Source organism: Heptranchias perlo, chromosome 6 (assembly GCF_035084215.1).
Source record: "Heptranchias perlo isolate sHepPer1 chromosome 6, sHepPer1.hap1, whole genome shotgun sequence".
In the NCBI taxonomy this organism is placed as follows: domain Eukaryota; kingdom Metazoa; phylum Chordata; class Chondrichthyes; order Hexanchiformes; family Hexanchidae; genus Heptranchias; species Heptranchias perlo.
The window spans coordinates 47,671,745-47,692,006 of record NC_090330.1 but is presented as its reverse complement, the minus strand read 5'-3'; the positions used below and the strand labels follow the sequence as shown (position 1 = coordinate 47,692,006).

At 42.9% G+C, this 20,262-nt stretch overlaps 1 protein-coding gene across 8 annotated transcripts in view; it reads left to right on the top strand.

The window, feature by feature from the left end:
- The window catches only part of tenm4 (teneurin transmembrane protein 4), a 414,166-nt gene that overhangs the window by 373,063 nt on the left and 20,841 nt on the right, over positions 1-20,262 (top strand). For all 8 annotated transcript variants that reach the window (XM_067986263.1, XM_067986262.1, XM_067986259.1 and 5 more), the window contains 2 exons: positions 16,436-16,732; positions 18,139-19,750. In XM_067986263.1, the coding sequence (XP_067842364.1) occupies positions 16,436-16,732; positions 18,139-19,750 (1,909 nt within the window). The remainder of the gene's footprint in view (positions 1-16,435; positions 16,733-18,138; positions 19,751-20,262) is intronic.

Here is a 20,262-nt window from a genome sequence, read left to right as displayed (position 1 = left end):
GGGGGCTTGAAAGAGAGAAAGCAAGATGTCATCCGGTGCTGGAACGGAAGACGGGGGCTGGTGGGGGGGAGAGTGGAAGATCCGGCACTGGACTGGAAGGGGGGAGAGGGGAAGATCGGGGGATGAAGAGGGGGACATCGGGGGAAGATCAGGGGGGGTGAAGAGGGGGACATCGGGGGGGGGGGAAAGATCGGGGCGAAGAGGGGGACATCGGGGGTGAAGAGGGGGACATCGGGGGAAGATCGGGGGGGGGGGGGTGAAGAGGGGGACATCGGGGGGGGGAACATTGTGGGCTGAAGAGGCCAACATTGGAGCGGGAGACATCGGACATCGGAGCAGGGTGCAAAGGTAGGTTCATTTAGTGTTTTCACTTCCTTCCATGGTTTTTTATTTAATTTATTTAGTTTCTTGTTCCCTGATCCGGCACTTCATGCCTGGTTTTACCAGGCGTGATACAGAGTCGGTGGGCAAGCCGCCCAGGTAAGTTAAAAATCGTTCTAATGACTTACTCTGTCACAGGTAAAGTGCCTTAAGTACCTCAGTGAGGTACATTTGGCTCCTTAACTGTCATCCTGCCGGCAACTTCCGTTTTCGGGTCGTCCGCGCGCACACAGGTGGGTCCCTGGGAAACTTGGAAGTCGGCAGGTTGGAGCCGGCTTCCGGACCCAAACGGGATTTCCGCGATTTTCGGAGCCCCCCTCCCCACCAACGCACCCACAATTGCCTCCTAAAATCACACCCATGAACTTTGTTGGATATTGAGTTAATGTGATAACCAGCCTTTACAAATCACGAGATCATTACAGATGAGGAAGGTTATTTTAGTTCACCCATTCAGAAAGACCCTTACAGTGTGCCAATTGTCTCCGAATTCATCCCAGGCTTTTCACCTCCACCACTCTATTTGGAAGCTCATTCCACATGTTGATCTTAAAATCATAGAAGTTTACAGCAAGGGAGGCCATTTGTCCCATTGTGTTTTGTGCCAGCTCTTTGTTAAAGCAATCCAAAACAAACTTTTTGTGTGCTATCAGTTTTAAATTTCCCTTTTATTAGTTTGAACCTGTGTTCCCTTATCCTACTCTTGCAATTTAAAGTAATATCCAGGATTTACATTTTTCATTCCCTTAACTACTAGTTCACAGCCTAGATTTTAACTCTGGGTCACTGTTCAGCGGGTGAGCTTTGGTGTCAATTCAAAACTCAACTGCTGCAGCAAAAACGGTATTTTAACTCCCAGTCCTCATGATAATCTCATCGGCGGGTTTCTCTGATTCACTGACCAGCCGGGAAACCTGCCCACTTCTGGCGTGCAATTTCTGCCAAGTCAGCCAGAGGACTATTTAAAGAGGGAATGCGCCTCATAAAGTGAGGTTCCATTCCTTTCTGGAAGATGTCACTGTTGGAGTGGTGCAGCTAAAATCTGAGGCAGCATGAGTCACAGGCAAGCCCCCAGATTCTCTGAGACCTGTCTGGAGATCCTGTTGGAAAAGGTCAGAGTGAGGAGGGAATTTCTTTTTCCAGCCAGTGCCAGGAGGATCCTGAAAAACCTGGTCCACTAGGCGTGGCGAGAGATTGCTCAGATTGTCAGCTCCAGGAACATCACTGTCCAAAACTGGATCCAGTGCAGGAAACACTTCAACGCAAGAGCTGCAAGGGTGAGTACAGCTCTTCATTTCTCCAGCTCTCTCAACAACACATGGCAACAGTCCTCATCTCCACCCCCCCTGCCCATACCCATCACTCTCAACAATTCCCTAGCCTCCATCACTTCCTTCACCCAACGCAAAGCCACACTAAACCTCATTCTCTTTACAAACACGCACTCACCTTTTCCTTACTCCCTTCACAGCATCCACTAGCACCATTCTCTTCAAGCTTGCTAGCCTTTGCAAAATCATCAACTCCTCTTACGGCTCCTTTCTCATTTCACACACCAAACGTTTGCTTTCAGTGCAATATCTTCCCATCCTGATTGCCTCTTGCTTCTTCTCCCTCTCAGCATCTGCATAACTAGCAGAAGTCCCACACATCTGCACTCTCCTTTTGTGTACAGGGTCTCTAACTATTAGTTACACCCCTTCATGAACCTCTGAAAAACCCACAATCACGCAACTTGACTACAACAAGCTCCATTGTATTGTCTGTCATCTGCTACTGTTCAACCTCACAGTGCCATCCTAACTATTGTTTCTCTTCTCTTTCCTCTAGGTCCTTCTCAACAGCAACAGCCCCGCGAAGAAGACATCTCAGAGCGGGAAAATTCTTCTGCGGAGGCACTGTCACGCACTTCATCACTCCCAAGTATTATAACAGAAATTCACACCCTCGTTGGGTTAGAGAGTGAAGGAGAGGGTCAAACACCCAGCACTATTGAGCAGCAGCGGGTACTGGTGACAGGGACAGCCTGGGAGACAGCTCACCAGAGGCTGAAGTCCTCTCTCAGCTCTGCTGAGGCGCAGAGAGATGTGGATTTCAGGGCCCCAGGAATGAGAAGAAAACTGCTTGCTTCACACAAGCAGTTTTTTTAAAAATTTTTATTCGTTCGTGGGATGTGGGCGTCGCTGGCGAGGCCAGCATTTATTGCCCATTCCTAATTGCCCTTGTTGTTATCAGGTATTAGAAGCCCTGCCAAGTAGTTTCAGCATCATGGCTGGAAGTGTGGACTCAGCTTCCAGCCAGTGTGGTGTCATCTTCCAGCGCTTCAGCACCTGCAGTCTAGCTTGGAGAGTGTGGGCACCTCCAGGGACGTTGTAGCCGGGCCCTCACAACAGGAGTCAATGTTCACAGCCTTTGTAGCTTTGGAGGAAACTCAAATGGCTGCCATGCAGACTCTGGGCTCAAAGCTGAGTTCCACCTTGGTGAAACAGCCTCCTGACAGGGTGTCCATTCATTGTCCATTTCTGTCCCTCAATAGCAGTACAGCTTTAATGTGACCAACAGTCATTTTAGAAAGCTGCTGGTGCCAGATAACACACTCATTTGCTTTATGTGCAGAAGAGCTGCAATATTATGCAAAGGAGCTGATCTTGCAATACACTGCAAGATCAGCTCATAGCACCGCAGAGGCTCACAGTGCTGAAAGGGCAGGGCTTCTGCTGCCACAATTCCGAAGCCACATTATTGGCCCTCATATTTAATTTTTTTTTAATATCTTAACCCTTCTTGTCTGGTCACACAGTTTAGAAGTGCCTGTTACCAAGCATAAAGTCACAGATTCAAATCGCAGAATGTCTGTAAATGAAACTCAGCTGCCTCAGCTGAGAGTGAGAGTGAGATTTATTCATTCATGCTGTTGTTGTTATGTGACTCCCAAGAGCAGAAGAGAGAGAGAGAGAGAGAGGTAATATATCCCCGCCCCCTCCCCTGCCAAGTGCAAATAAACTATTTGCTGCTGATCATGGAGCAGCATTGATGATATTTATGGTTGCTGAGAAGGCAGTCATACATTCTGGTTTAAGAGAGTCTGTGCTACTGAGTGGCCTGCTAAGGGAGAAATAATAGAGTGGGTGGGGGGGGGAAGCATGGCGATGAAGGAGGGAGAGAGCAGAAATAAAGTAAGAAAATGAAAAACATGAAATATTTTAAGTGCTAACAAGTCCAGGATGCAGAAGGTGAGGGAGGTTGGTGGGGGATGGGGGGGCGGGGGGCAGCAAAGCACAGGAGCAAGGCTGGCTGGCTTTGGAGGAAAGGCCCAGGAATGGGGTCAAGAGAGCAGAACAGAGAGTGAGGAAAGGCAGAACTCCATGAAAACATTGTCGTGGAAAATTGCACATGTCTCCAATTGCATTGAATAATAGTGAGATCTATACAGGGCCACTGCTTCAAGGCCAAGAGCCATTGTGCACATTGTCTGAATGGACACATTTTGCTTAAGTTCTAGCCAAGGTGCATTTTAATGGTATGGTCTTTAACTTTTTTTATATTGGCCCTGTTGTCATTGCAATTTGAAGCTCAATGGATTGATGATTTAGTCAGATTTCATCTATCAGTGTGCCTCTGTCTTATACACAAGGACACAAATGGAAACATATGAGCATGCAAACAAACATTGAATACCACTGTAAGTAAGTTATTCAGTATTGTGTAGATTTGATTTGTTGAGATTAAACCTACTTCAAATAATGAAGATCCCTTTCAATAATTTAATCATACTCTCTTATAATAACACTCACTGATATAAAACGCAATTCAAATGCTAGTAGCTTATATGACATGGTTGTATTAAGTTTTTGTATGGTAACTGGAGAAGTAGTGAAGCAAGCAATTATTCCTACAACCACGAAACGTTTAAACACCATTTGCCCTTTCTGCTTATGTATTCTTTGCCTGAACTTCGTGTCTGTTAATTACTTCCGCTGCACAGATTAATGACCTAGCTGCATAGATACAAAATAAAGTGTTTCAATAATAAATTAAGATTTCTTTTAACTTGCACTGCAAACTGCCAAAAACAATATAAAATGAAAACCAGAAGCATGCATTTCCAATATGATTACAGACCAAAGCCATTTGTTATGTAGTCATTTTCCACATATCCCATCTACAATAAAACATTCGATTGTTTTAAAATATATCAAAGCCCCAGCCTCCTGCACCACATCTTCACAGAATATTGGTCTCTTGTGGTATAGCTTGTCAAATATCCTGTGGAGTATTAATAGATTTGTTTCGTACTATTTGATCTTGGTATGCTTGAAAATGCAAAATACAACTATAGGTGGAATATAAAACACACAGAGTGCACAGTGCAGTTCTCCGTGATGACTTTTACTTGTATTTTTTTATTCAGAACCAAGGGAGAATTTATGTTTAGGCGTTTTGGTCCGTAATTTACTTTGTCACCTCAGTAACTTAAAAGAGATTGTATTGAAACTACTTCGGTGTTCTCCCTTTTTCACACACATGAGATCTTAGTGGAAATGGCTATGCTCAATCTATATCTTTCTATATCTATCTCTTCTATCACCCAGATCCAGCACCACTAGTGGCACCATAATGCTGAATGTGCAGACCCCAACCTGCCATTTGTTCCCTCAGTGGAAATCGTAGAATGCTCATGTTTAGTATATTTTCAAGAAGTATAGTTATGTTTTAAAATAATTTCTTTCATAATTAATCAGGCAGCTGCTGTTTGATCCCCAGCTCATATATAGGGTTGTTCTGGGCAAAGTTCGGAAATCCCTGACCTGGCCTTGCTGGCTTTCCCTTGTTTATGAGAACCTCCTCTTCTTCTCAGTATCATGGAATCATAGAAAGGTTACAGCACAGAAGGAGGCCATTTGGCCCATCGCTTCCACGCCAGCTCTATGCAAGAGCAATCCAGCTAGTCCCACTCCCCTGCCTTATCCCCATAGCCCTGCAAATTTTTTCCTTTCAAGTACTTATCCAGTTCCCTTTTGAAGGCCATGATTGAATCTGCCTCCACCACCCCCTCAGGCAGTGCATTCCAGATCCTAACCACTCGCTGTGTAAAAAACTTTTTCCTCATGTCACCTTTGGTTCTTTTGCCAATCACCTTAAATCTATGTCCTCTGGTTCTTGACCATTTCACCAATGGGAACAGTTTCTCTATATCTACTCTGTCTGGACTGTTCATGATTTTGAATACATCTATCAAATCTCGCAACCATCTCTGTTCCAAGGAGAACAAATCCAGCTTCTCCAGTCTATCCACGTAACTAAAGTCCTTCATCCCTGGAATCATTCTAAATCTCTTCTGCACCCTCTCCAACACCTTCACATCTTTCCTAAAATGCTGTGCCCAGAACTGGACACAATACTCCAGTTGTGGCTGAACCAGTGTTTTATAAAGGTTGATCATGACTTCCATACTTTTGTATTCTATGCCTCTATTTATAAAGCCCAGGATCCTGTATGCTTTTTTAACCGCTTTCTCAACCTGCCCTGCCACCTTCAACGATTTGTGCACATATACCCTCAGACCTCTCTGTTCCTGTACCCCTTTTAGAGTTGTGTCGTCTAGTTTATATTGCCTCTCCTCGTTCTTCCTACCAAAATGTATCACTTTGCATTTTTCTGTGTTAAATTTCATCTGCCACATGTCCTCCCATGCCACCAGCCTGTCTATATCCTCTTAACTATCCTCCTCATTGTTTGCTACCCCTCCAAGTTTTGTGTCATCTGCAAATTTTTAAATTGTGCCCTGTACACCCAAGTTCAAGTCATTAATATATGTCAAGAAAAGCAGTGGTCCCAGCACCGACCCCTGGGGAACACAACTGTACACCTCCCTCCAGTCCAAAAAACAACTGTTCACCACTACTCTCTGTTTCCTGTCACTTAGCCAATTCTGTATCCATGTTGCTACTGCCCTCTTTATTCCATGAGCCGCAATCTTGATGATAAGCCGACCATGTGGCACTTTATCAAACGCCTTTTGAAAGTCCATTTACACCACATCAACTGCATTGCCCTCATCTACCCTCTCTGTTACCTCATCAAAAAACTCTTATCAGGTTAGTTAAACACGATTTGCCTTTAACAAATCCATGCTGGCTTTCCCTAATCAATCCACACTCGTCCAAGTGACTGTTAATTCTGTCCCGGATTATCGTTTCTAAAAGTTTCCCCACCACTGAGGTTAAACTGACTGGCCTATAGTTGCTGGGTTTATCCTTACACCCTTTTTTGAACAAGGGTGTAACATTTGCAATTCTCCAGTCCTCTGGCACCATCCCCCTACATATGGATATTTGGAAGATTATGGCCAGTACCTCCTCAATTTCCACCCGTACTTCCCTCAGCAACCTAGGATGCATCCCATCTGGACCGGGTGACTTATCTACTTTAAGTACAGTTAGGCTTTCTAGTACCTCTTCTTTATCATTTTATAGCCCATCTAGTATCTCAACTATCTCTTCCTTTACTGAGACTCTGGCAGCATCATCTTCCTTGGTAAAGACAGATGCAAAGTACTCATTTAGTACCTCAGCCGTCCCCTCTGCCTCCATGAGTAGATCTCCTTTATGGTTCCTAATTACCGCCCCCCAACCCCCCATACTACCTGTTTATTGTTTACATGCCTATAGAAGACTTTTGGATTCCCTTTTATGTTGGCTGCCAGTCTATTCTCATATTCTCTTTTTGCCCCTCTTATTTCCTTTTTTCACTTCCCCTCTGAACTTTCTAAATTCTGCCTGGTTCTCACTTGTGTTATCAACCTGACATCTGTCATACGCCCCTTTTCCCATTTCATCTTACTCAATAACTCTATTGTTATCCAGGGAGCTTGGGCTTTAGTTGCCCTACCTTTCTGCCTCATGGGAATGTGCCTCAACAGTACCCGAACCATCTCCTCTTTAAAGGCCTCCCACTGTTCAATTACAGTTTTGCCTGCCAATCTTTGATTCCAGTTTATCTGGGCCAGATCTGTTCTCATCCCATTGAAATTGGCCCTCCTCCAATTGAGTATTTCTACTTTAGAGTGGTCCGTGTCCTTTTCCATAGCTATTCTAAACCTTATGATACTGTGATCGCTGCTCCCTAAATGCTCCCCCACTGACACTTGCTCCCCTTGGCCCACCTCATTCCCTAGAACCAATTCCAGCAACGCCTCCTTCCTCATTGGGCCGAAAACGTATTGGTTAAGAAAGTTATCCTGAACACATTTCAAAAATTCCTCCCCCTCTTTGCCCCTTGTATTATTATTGTAATCCCAGTCTATATTAGGATAGTTGAAGTCCCCAGTTATCACTACTCTATAGCTTTTGCACCTGTCTGTAATTTCCCTGCAAATTTGCTGCTCTATGTCCTTCCCACCAGCTGGTGGCCTATAGAATACACCCAGTAATGCAATGGCACCTCTTTTATTTCTTAACTCTAACCAAATAGATTCTGTCTTTGACCCCTCCAGGACATCCTCTCTCACCAGTACTGCAATATTCCCGTTAATCAATACTGCCACCGCCACCCCCCCTCCCTCCTTTTTTTCCTTCCCTACCTTTCCTGAACACCTTGTATCCAGGAATATTTAGCACCCAATCCTGCCCTTTTTTGAGCCAGGTCTCCGTTATCACCACAACATCGTATTCCCATGTGGCTATTTGCGCCTGCAGCTCAAGCAACCTTGTTTACCACACTTTGTGCGTTTGCACCCATGCACTGCAAACCAGTCTTAGACTTTCTTGTACTCTCTCTTAGTCTGATCCCACCTAATACTGTACTATCACTTACTCCAGTGCTATCTTTCTCTCCTGATCATTTGTGCCCCTTGTTTCTCCTTTCCAATGTTACATCCTGGTGCCCATCCCCCTGCTAAAGTAGCACTACCGAACTTCCCCATGAGGACATTGGTCCCAGCTTCGTTGAGGTGCAACCCATCCGGCCTGTACAGGTCCCACCTTCCCCAGATCTTATCCCAATGCTCCAGGAATCTAAAGCCCTCCCTCCTGCACCATCTCTCCAGCCACGCATTCATCTGCTCTATCCTCCTGTTTCTATACTCACAAGCACATGACACCTGGTTGTAATCCGGAGATTGCTACCTTTGAGGTCCTGCTTGTTAATCTCTTTTCTAACTCCTTAAAATCTGCCTGCAGGACCTCATGCTTCTTTCTACCCATGTCGTTGGTACCGATATGGACCACGACCTTTGGCTGTTCCCCCCCCCCACCCCACAGAATGTTCTGCAGCCGCTCAGTGACATCCTTGACCCTGACACCAGGGAGGCAACATACCATCCTTGAATCACGTCTGCTGCCGCAGAAACGCCTGTCTGCTCCCCTAACTATAAAATCCCCTATCACTATTGCTCTCCTGGCCATTCTCCTCCCCCACCGTACAGCTGAGCCATCCATGGTGCTGTGGACTTGGTTCTGTCTGCACTCCGCAGCCTGAATAGAGAGCGAGATACACTCAGGGGACTCCTGCACTACCTGCCTGGTATTCCTTGTTTGTCTGACCGTCACCCAGTCCCTCTCTGCCTGCACTCTGTTAAGCTGCGGGGTGACCACCTCCTGAAACGTGCTAGTCACGTAGCTCTCAGCCTCGCGGATACACTGCAGTGACACTTGCTGCTCAAGCTCTGAAATCTGGAGCTCGAGCTCCTCCAGCTGACAACACTTCCTGCACCTGTGGTTGTCCAGGACACGGGAAGCGTCCTGGAGTTCCCACATGGCACAGGCCGTGCATTCCATGGGTATGAGCTGCCCTGCCATGCCTCAGTTGATTAGATTGTTCACTAAACCTAACAAAAATAAATTAAGTCTTAAAAAAAACACTCACCAGAAAAAGAAACGCTCACCAGCGACTAGCCAATCGGCTCCTTCCCCTGTTTATTTATAGTTGTATTAGTCTAGTTAATAAACTGATTTAAATTATTAAATTTAATAACCTAACAGCAGTTTTACGCTCCCAGCTTTTAATTTAATTTTACCCACTTCCCTAACTCAGAGGGAAAAAAGAAGCTGTAACACTTAACAGCCAGTCACCTACCTGCTATCCTGTGACGTCACTCCTTGTTTTTTTTTCTCTCGACTCCGACAAGATACAACCCCCTCCCAGTGAGTTTGGCCCTTCGAGCCTCAACCTTTATTTGAGACCCTCTGCCGCCTCCGGTGCTCCTTTAGGTCCGCTCCTGCCACCTCCGCCACTCCCTGTGAGTTTGGGCCTTCGAACCTCGACCTTTATTTGTGTCCATCTGCCGCCTCCAGTGCTCCTTCAGGCCCGCTCCCGCCACCTCCGCTGCTCCAAGTCAATCATGGGCCTCCCTTGCCCGCCTACACTCATTTCTCCCAATACCATCATGGATCTCGTCTGTCTGTGCCTCATCCACCCACCCATACCCATTGCTCCTGGATGTCCAGTAATGCACCCCCTCCACAGCCCTTTCACAGGTGCCATTGCATTGCTACTCAATAAAACAGCACAGTAAATATCCCAATCAAAAGAGTGAAGACATCATGAGCTGTTCTCTTGACACTTGTGCCTACATAACATAATTACATAATTTGATCATCACATGACTTTGCATAAGTCAGGACTAGATCAGGTAAAATGAATAAAGTTCAAAATTTGACTTTCTGACAAAAAATAGACAACCAAGAGCAATTATGTTGTCAGTTATCTGTACTTGTTGTGCTTAGTGAGCCCTGTGTACACAATGAAAGCCGGAGTCCATCCTTCCCTACCCGCCTCTCCCTCCATCTCATCTTCTCCCTCCTCCCCTTCCCCACTTCATCTCCCCTCTATCCCATCCTTCATCTTTCTTTCCTCCCCTCCCCATGTCTCTTTTGTTCCTCTTCCTCCTTCCTTATTCTTCTTCTTCTTCCTCCTCAGCCTTTCCTACCCATTTTCTCCCCTTCCCCATTTCCTCCCCCACTTCTTTGACCTTCTCACTCACCTTTATTCTCTCCTCTCCCTTTATCTTTCACTCTCTCCTGCCCAACAGCCTCTAACCCTCATCTACCTTGATGCTTCCCCTGGTCTCTAACTCTGCTCTACCTTCCCCCTCTCCTCTCTCCTATCTCTGTCCTTGATCTATCTTCTCCCTCTTCACTCTACATTTTCCCTTCACTTCTGCCTGATCTACCTTTGTTCTCTGGCCTCTTCTCACCTCCAGCGTTTCAACCCTTCTCTCGGCCCTGGTCCAGTTATCCCCTGCCCTCCATCTCTGCTTGACCTGAACACTACACCTCATCTTGACTTCCCGTGTACAATGCCACAGGATATGTATGAATAATATATTAAAAATGTTAAGTCATGCACCTCTTGTTAACTTAAATTCCTATGTCCACGTTTATAATTGCAACTGCCAACATAAACTTGTCATGTTGTAATTACACCCTCCTGCCAATGGAGGTGCTGCATCCTGTGCATGTTCATCACATTTAAAAGTGTCAAAAGTAATTTTAAAAAAGGGAAAGCGTATCATTTCTGATTGTTTTTTCTCACAACGCCCCAAGGGCAACGGTACAGATTTACAAGAAGCTGGTAATCTAGAGAAACCTTTCTCTTCAATTAGTCTCTAATTGTCCTGAAGATGTGTTTATTTGGAGCATTTCCTCACAGGGAGTACTGAGCGCAGTCCTTAAAAGTACAGGCTAGGTTATACACATCTCCATCTCAGCAGCTAAACATTATAATATTGCTTATGATGCCAGGCTGCTCATTAGCAATGCCAAGGGAAATCAGCTTATAACTTACAAACCTCATCATGGAGATTTATTTTCCAGATTAGCCAAATAATCTCTTATCTTCTCCATAAAAACTGGTATTTTATAAAGGGTCAGGACACTGGATTGTTGCCACAACCAGGAATGTGAAAATACCGTCAGCTATTGATGGAGCACACTGTCCATTCATCCTATGCAGGGCATAGAATGTATCATCGAGCCCAGTACATGTCTCAGTAAACATTTTATACTTGAATACCAACTTGTCACCTCCAGTCACTTCAAGTTTTTTTGCAAGTCTTTATTACCAAATTTTCCAAGTTACATTAAGTAACAATTAAAAAAAACATAATACAACCAACATCAAGGATATCCATAACACAAAGAACTCCTAACAATGGAATGTATTGAGAAAGAACAAAATCTTTTCAGATCTGTAAGACTCATCGTGATATTCAGTGGTTGGTGGCAGAGGGAAGAAGGTAGAGAGAGAGGAGATTGAGGTCCTCAGTGCTCCCATGAATATATACCCATGACTATCCATTCCATGCAGTTGCAGAGATGGTGAAGACATAGTGTGCAGACATTTGAGTATTCATGCAAACTGATCACCACAATATACCAAATCGGGAAAGCAGCTTTGCAATCACTTAGCATCAGAAATGTAGTGCCCTACTGACAGGAAACAAGAAAAAGGATAAGGAGCAGTGCAATATAGTTTGCCCTGCTCTATTGCTCCACTGTTTACCGATGACATCTGGGCAGTCAGAAGGTATTAAGAAGGCCTTGCTGGTACAGGCTTTGCGTGCATTTCTAGGACTGTGTTTGAAGAGCTTTACCCATTTCAGGTGTAGGATGTACATAATATGTTCTGATTGGGCCATCTGTCACAGCATTGGGATCCAGGTGAACCCTGACGGCAGCTCCTCCTGACATCACATGCACTCCAGGCAGTCTACAAAGTCAAATCTCAGGGTTGAGGGGAAGCTCCACTGGCAGTCCCAAAATGTAATATAATGGATCAGGTTCTAAACAGATACCAGTGACAACTTTGATACAGCTGATGCCTGATATCAAATATGACCAGACAGAAGATGCAGAGTTGACTGTCAGATACTCTTCAATCTCTCCAACAGTTATCCTTATATGGAAAACCAAATCTTGAGAATGCAAAGTTCTGGGCCTTTTGGCATTGGACAACAGGAAGGGGATGGCACCATTCTGTCTCCAGCCCCACCACCTGATTTTACCAAGTTACTTATTTTCACTATTTTTTGTCATGACCAATTATAACTGTTCCATTTCAAGCATCTCACTCTTGTAATATGAGCTCATTTTTATCACTTGTTTAGTTTCTTCTCACCCTCCTCCAACCCCCCCCCCCCCTCCCAAGTTTTGTGTCATGTTCCATCATCCTTCTTTTGGATTAAGCAAAGAAGCTCAGGGTGAACAAAGTAACACTTTTTGTTTTTCTTTTTGTTCATGAAACATAAATTTAGATATATATATATATGGATTTTCATTTTTTTAATAAATCTAGCAAAAGCCAGCCTTGAGCAACACACTTTTGATTTCTATTTGCATGGAGTCAAATTTTAAATTGTACATTCTGCATTTAGTCTATTTTCTTTGAGAGTACAGCAGGGGCAACAGCAACACCAAGACTGAAACATCTGCTCTATGCCTTGTGCAGATCAGTGTTTGTGAACGCAGATTGGACATGTGGCTTTCGTAAATTATAAATGAGACATTGTCATACTTCACTAACCATTAGCAGAAATGTAGCTGACAAATTCCACATATGGATGTTATGAGCTTTCAAGCTTCTCTCAACTACTGTTTGAGAACATTTTTTTCTGAAATTAGATTATGATGAGTTTCTATCTTACAGAGTTCTAATTAGCTAAGAACAGCTGTTAAACACTCACAGTGTTGTCCAATCTATGAACATGTTATTGTTCTGTACCAGAGCTGCTGCTGTGAAGCCAGGAAAATACAGCAATCAAAATATATTCAAAAGTGTTTTCTGGGTTCCCAGATACCGTAGGAAAATCTTGCTTAAAATTGACATGAGACAAAAACTGTTAACCTCCCCCAACCCTCACTGGTTTGGATCAGTCTTCTTTTGACTGGTGTAAACTCAAGAGTAATGGACCATGAATAATAACCAGCTATGAATCAGTCAGTATTTATAGCACCACAATTGCAGTGTTTTCACAATTTTTAGGCCGTTGTTTAGCTTTTGACAGTGCACAAAGAGCCATCCAAAGCATAACTGCATTGGTAAAAGATCTGTCAGAAGTTGGGAGAGATGTGTTTGTTAAAGACAGAATAAAGACTCACAGTTTGAATGTCGTATTCAACCCAATGAAATTAACCTATTTACGGGGGTAATGTACTGTTCAGTGTTTGTTTTGCCTCTCATCAGATTAGATTCTTGTGTAGTAAAATTACTGATATACTTATACTCTGCATTAATTATTATTAGTTGTATTGTTTAAATAAATCACTGAGTGATTTTTGCAACAGCCTAACTTCCAGGTCCGAAGGAAAACAAGTAGAATTATGCATTCTTAACAACATCATTCAGTTTGAAAGTTATGACATGAGATAATAATTGGTAACGCATTCAGCTGTATTTTGCAGGTACCGTACTGAAGTATTTGTCTATGATTAAAAATAGAAATATGTTCATTTAAAAAGCATTCTAATTTTTTTTTAAATCCATTTTGGGAAATAAAATTGACATGTGCAATTGTTCATAGTTCCATGTGAACAACCACTGTAATATAGCTTTGTTTTACCAAGAACCTGAAACTCAATGACTTACTATACCTGCAACAGTCTCATATTGGCAGTTTCAAGTTCTATGATACAGTGTCCATAAGTGACAACTAAAGTGTTCCCTTCATCCAGTTGTTGCTGTTAAGCAGGCACATTAAAAATAATGTGCACTACTTCCAACCGAACATAGAATCATAGAAATGTTACATCAAGGAAGGAGGCCATTTGGTCCATCGAGTCCACGCCAGCTCTAGTTCTAGCAGTCTAGCTAGTCCCACTCCCCCGCCCTATCCCCGTAGCCCTGCAATTTTTTTCCTTTCAAGTACTTATCCAGTTCCCTTTTGAAAGCCATGATTGAATCTGCCTCCACCACCCCCTCGGGCAGTGCATTCCAGATCCTAACCATTCGCTTTTTAAAAAAGTTTTTCCTCATGTCACCTTTGGTTCTTTTGCCAATCACCTTAAATCTATGTCCTCTGATTCTTGACCCTTCTGCCAATGGGAACAGTTTCTCAGTATCTACTCTGTCCAGACCCTTCATGATTTTGAATACCTCTATCAAATCTCCTCGCAACCGTCTCTGTTCCAAGGAGAACATCCCCAGCTTCTCCAGTCTATCCACATAATTAAAGTCCCTCATCCCTGGAATCATTCAAGTAAATCTCTTCTGCACCCTCTCTAAGGCCTTCACATCTTTCCTGAATGTCCAGAATGTGTGTGGCAACGTGCAAAGAATCCTGCACATCAGTACGAGATTTACTGAAAGTTGTTATGTTGCAATATTACGAACTCCAGAAGCCAATCTACTCTTTCCTAAAACTTGGGTATCTAAACATGGTTTTCTATCTTCTGTTCCCGTGCTTCTTCTTAGTGCAACCTGAGGACCAGTATCATGGGAAGTGATTGACTTCTCCAATGCTACAAAAGACTCATGAAACTGAATTGTCCCTCCTTTCATGGCAGCTTGTTCCTTGGAGGAAGCCACTAATGGCTACATCTTACGGAGCTTGTGTCAAGACAGTCTGGTGTTTCTTCCGATGTACCACTGGTGCAGTGCTCTGAGAGGGAAGGCTAGATGCCTGGTATGTTCTGCTGTCCTGAGAATGGCAGCCACAGGCACATCTATTCCAGTCATTGCCATCCCACTGGGCCCTGGATCTTTGTGTCCACTGATCAGCAGGAATGGCTAGTTTAATCTATCCGATCTTGAAAGCCCTTGGAAACAGCAGCCTGCATTCCGGCCTCCTGGGTCTGGAAGCTGGTTCTCTCCCCTACTACCATCAGAGCTGCAGTCTGCGCTTCCATACTGTTTCTTAGGTGGGGGTCTGTCACAGATTCCAAGAATGTTGACACATGCTCCAACGAAGCCTTTCAATTAAGAAGAAGCCTCCCTGATGTTGCCACACGTTGGGGCAGTAGACTGTAGAGTCACACCTGTCAGTTGCCACACATCCTTGGAGACTGACTTCAGAGCCTGCACATAGCTGTGATGCTCCTCAAGTATCTTTATCAGGTGAGTATCTGTGAGTTCTGTGTCCCCCAATTCTAAAGCCATGGCCAGCCTTCTCCTTGACCTCTGCTGGGAAAGCTGCTGTCTTACAGGAGTGGTTTCAAAAAAGATTAATACTTAATTGGCATGATTCTTAGCACATATTATCGAATTAGTGAATACCTAAAATCACAACAAAAACCACTTATAAATGCAAGTATTTTCTTAATTTGCATAAATTCCAAGTACAGAGCAGGCTTCTCTTAAACAGGTGCATGCCAATTGTTGAAAGTGCCATCTTTCAGATGAGATATTAAACTGAGTCTCATCTGCCTGCTCATATGAATATTAAAGATCCCATGGCACTTGTTCAGAAAAGAACAGAGGCTTCGAGTTTCCTGCCAACATTTCTTTTTAAACCAATGCCAACAAAGTGGATTAATTAGTCATTCATCTCATTGCTGTATGCAAATTGGCTGCCATGTTTACCTTCAAAACAACAGTGCCTTACTTCAAAATTAATTCATTGGTTGTGAAGCACTTTGGGACATCCTGAGGATGTGATGGGGACTATATAAATGCAAATTCTTTCTTTCTTAATAAATCCACCCGCCTGTTTCAGGTGGGAGCTTCCTCCAACCAAAATCAGCTGAGATCCAGCATTACCAGTCTCCACCACTTTTTCTGCTCTATTGCACCCCATGTATTAGCGCACACAGGGCTTTAAGAACAGAAATATTAGGCTCGATGCCTTCAGCTGAAGAGGAATAAAATGGAAAATTGAAGATTTTTTTAAATAGCTAAATAAGAAAAAAATTGTGTATGGATGGCCTGGGGTGGGGGGGGGGGGGGAAGCAAAATAACTACAGGCAAAAAACAGGCTCACAGATCTGCACCAAATTTTGTTGACAAGTCGCATAGATGGTGAGATCTTTTCGTACTTGAAGTTTTCTTACTTTTTATGCTACAAGAGGGCAATTCATGAGTATTTTAGGTTGTTTTAAATATTTTACATCGATTCTTCCAGGTCCATAGCCGAAATCTGCTCTCTCTGGATTTTGATCGTGTAACCAGAACGGAAAAGATATATGATGATCATCGGAAGTTCACCCTCCGAATCCTGTATGACCAGGTTGGCCGACCTACTCTGTGGTCTCCAAGCAGCAGACTAAATGGGGTGAACGTGACATATTCTTCAGCTGGTCTGGTGGCAGGTATCCAGAGAGGCACCATGTCGGAAAGAATTGACTACGACCAGGCTGGCAGAATTGTATCCAGAACCTTTGCAGATGGAAAGTCATGGACCTACACTTATCTTGAAAAGGTACAGTGATATGCCCCTCTCTAAGTTAATTTTCTTTACACGTGGTGTACATTTTGAGAAAGATGAGTTAGTTACTCCCTTTTATAGAAAAGATTAACAAATCGATTGGGGTTTGACAACTTAAACTGTGCACAATAGGACATTTTGGATGCTGAGTCAACAGAAACATGCCATTTAAACTGAGGTCACTGGGCATAATTCTTTCATTAATGTCACTGTCACTTTCATTAATGTCACTGATAAAGTACTGAGGACCAGTAAGCTTGTCCTTTTTTCAGACTTAATCGTTTCATGTTTATTATTTTGGTCATGGGTAAAATGTAATTGGGGGTTTCTTTTATAAATGAAAAATTTAAAATAACTTAGATGGAAGTTTGAAATGTATTTATTTGAAAAGCCCCCCATATTGCATAGCTATGATTCTGGTCCTAATTTTTTATATGCTGGTACCAGTTCTGGATCTATTTGTCCTCAATTATACCCCAGCAGGGATCTGTTATCTGTGTTGTGTCTTAGCAAGGTGCAAAAGGTACTCTTTATAAATATGATTTGCAATGTCTTATTTTCCCTGACAGAATTGGGTTTGCATCATATTCTTCTCTTTCCTCCTGAAGTCTGCCAGGGTGCATTATTTTCCAGTATGAAACGGCAGTAAGAATGTGCCATCTCAGATACTTCTGCAGAAATCGGTTATTCCAATTGGTGTTGCCTAGAACCATTTTTAAAGTTCCTCCATCATACAGTGGAATGGCCTCTGTATCTTTAATGCCATGAATCTATTTCAGCTCTGACACTGTAACAGATTTCTGACGAGACATACCTAAATGGAGCTATTTATTAGAATGGTGGAACATGGCAAATCATGCCACCAAATTCTAAATGTAATTAGGTGCTTCAGTGCCTCTCAATGTGTAGGAGGTGGGAAAGGATGGTTGCTGTATGCACCAGCTAAGCACCTAATTATTCTTGTTTAAAATTGCATTTATTTCTTAAGTGGCACTTGAAGGCTTTTGTTTCCTGTTTTCAAATGTGTTGTAAAGAAAATTATTCTATGATACAGTGACCCAACTACACCACCTTTCAAAAAGTTTACATTGCATCTGAAACTAAATAGTTTTGTTACAGCTTGTTCAATGAGACTGCTGCATGTGATGCACAGAGTACCAGTTCAAATCCAGCTAGCATGCTCCATTTACAATGCTGAAATGATTTACAAAGATTAGATTAATTTCATAAGTGCTGTACTCCAAACATCTGTTCAGGTTTAGCTACAGATTTAAGATATCATGAAATTGAATGTATTGTACATTGTAATTAATTACCCTGTCCACAGGTTGATGTAGATTCATGCAAATCATGGTGCACGATAAGTAGCCATAAAATATTATTTCTCCTGTTTCTCATAGTCCTCGGTGCTGCTTCTACATAGTCAAAGACAGTACATCTTTGAATTTGATAAAAATGATCGCCTGTCTTCTGTGACAATGCCAAATGTGGCTCAGCAAATTCTGGAAACCATTCGTTCTGTGGGCTATTACAGGAACATCTACAACCCGCCTGAGGGCAATGCTTCTGTGATTCAGGACTTCACAGAGGACGGTCAGCTGTTGCAGACTTCATACCTAGGAACTGGACGTCGTGTGCTTTACAAGTATGGCAAGCTGTCCAAGCTCTCTGAAATCCTTTATGATACCACTAGGATTGGCTACACCTATGATGAAACAGCTGGCATGCTTAAGACGGTCAACTTGCAGAATGAAGGCTTCACCTGCACTATACGTTTCAGGCAAATAGGCCCTCTTATTGACAGACAGATCTTTCGGTTCAGTGAGGAAGGAATGGTGAATGCTCGCTTTGATTATAACTATGACAACAGTTTCCGGGTTACCAGTATGCAAGCTGTGATCAATGAGACACCTTTACCTATTGATCTATATCGATATGATGATGTCTCTGGGAAAATTGAACAATTTGGAAAATTTGGTGTCATTTACTACGACATTAATCAGATCATCACTACTGCAGTCATGACTCACACTAAACATTTTGATGCTTATGGACGGGTGAAAGAGGTCCAGTATGAAATTTTCAGATCACTCATGTATTGGATGACAGTGCAATATGACAACATGGGTCGGGTGGTAAAACGGGAACTGAAGGTTGGTCCCTATGCCAATACATCCAGGTATGCTTATGAATATGATACGGATGGGCAGTTGCAGACAGTATCCTTGAATGACAAACCTCTGTGGCGCTACAGCTATGATCTAAATGGAAATCTCCATTTGCTAAGTCCAGGCAATAGTGCTCGTCTGACTCCACTGAGGTATGACCTGAGAGATCGGATTACTCGTCTGGGAGAGGTACAGTACAGAGTAGATGAGGATGGTTTCTTACGACAAAGAGGTAATGTTATCTTTGAGTACAATTCAGCTGGACTTCTTACCAAAGCATATAGTAAAACAAATGGTTGGAGAGTTCACTATCGATATGATGGAGTTGGAAGAAGGGTTTCGAGCAGAACCAGCTATGGGATGTACTTACAATTCTTTTATGCAGATCTCAGTAACCCTACAAGAGTCACACACATGTACAATCATACAAGTTCTGAGATAGCATCCCTATATTATGACCTTCAAGGCCACCTTTTTGCTATGGAGATTAGCAGTGGTGATGAGTTCTATGTTGCCTGTGATAATACAGGAACCCCATTGGCTGTATTCAGTGGGACTGGTTTAATGGTCAAGCAAATCACTTATACTGCTTATGGAGAGATTTATATGGACACAAATCCAGCCTTTCAACTCATTGTAGGCTACCATGGTGGCTTGTATGATCCTCTCACCAAACTAATACACTTTGGACGGCGAGATTACGATGTGCTTTCTGGAAGATGGACAGCACCTGATCACGATGTCTGGAATCATCTCAGTGATAATCTTGTACCTTTTAATTTGTATATGTTTAAAAATAACAACCCAGTCAGCAACATGCAGGATATCAAATGTTACATGACAGGTAAGGAAGATTTTTCTTTATGAACATTAATAGTTCAGTGATTATGTGTTCTGTTTCATGTAGATAGCTGCCACATTGATAATCCTTAAAGAGCTGATGGATGAAGCAGACATTTCCATTACCTCTCTGTACACTAAAGCAAGTCTAATCCATGCCCTCCAATGAATTCATTGTAAAGCAAGCTGATGGGGATTCTCTGTTCACTAGCTGGCATGAAATGAAGCTTCGAATTGAAAAGAATTTGTTGCTGTCATATTTTTCATTCGAAACATTTTCTAAAATATACAGGTTTTACAAGAAACATATACTTTTGTGACAGGGAACTGTAAGATGAATTTGCATCCTGTCCTTTACAATAAGGGACCAAAATTAATTCCAAAATTTCAATATAATTTTGCATTGTCAGGGTTGATTCTAAAGGAAATAAATGCTAATATTAAAGGAATAACAGATAATAATAAGCACAGCAAAGTGTGTTGTGTTAAAATGATCAGTTCAATTGCAATGCATGT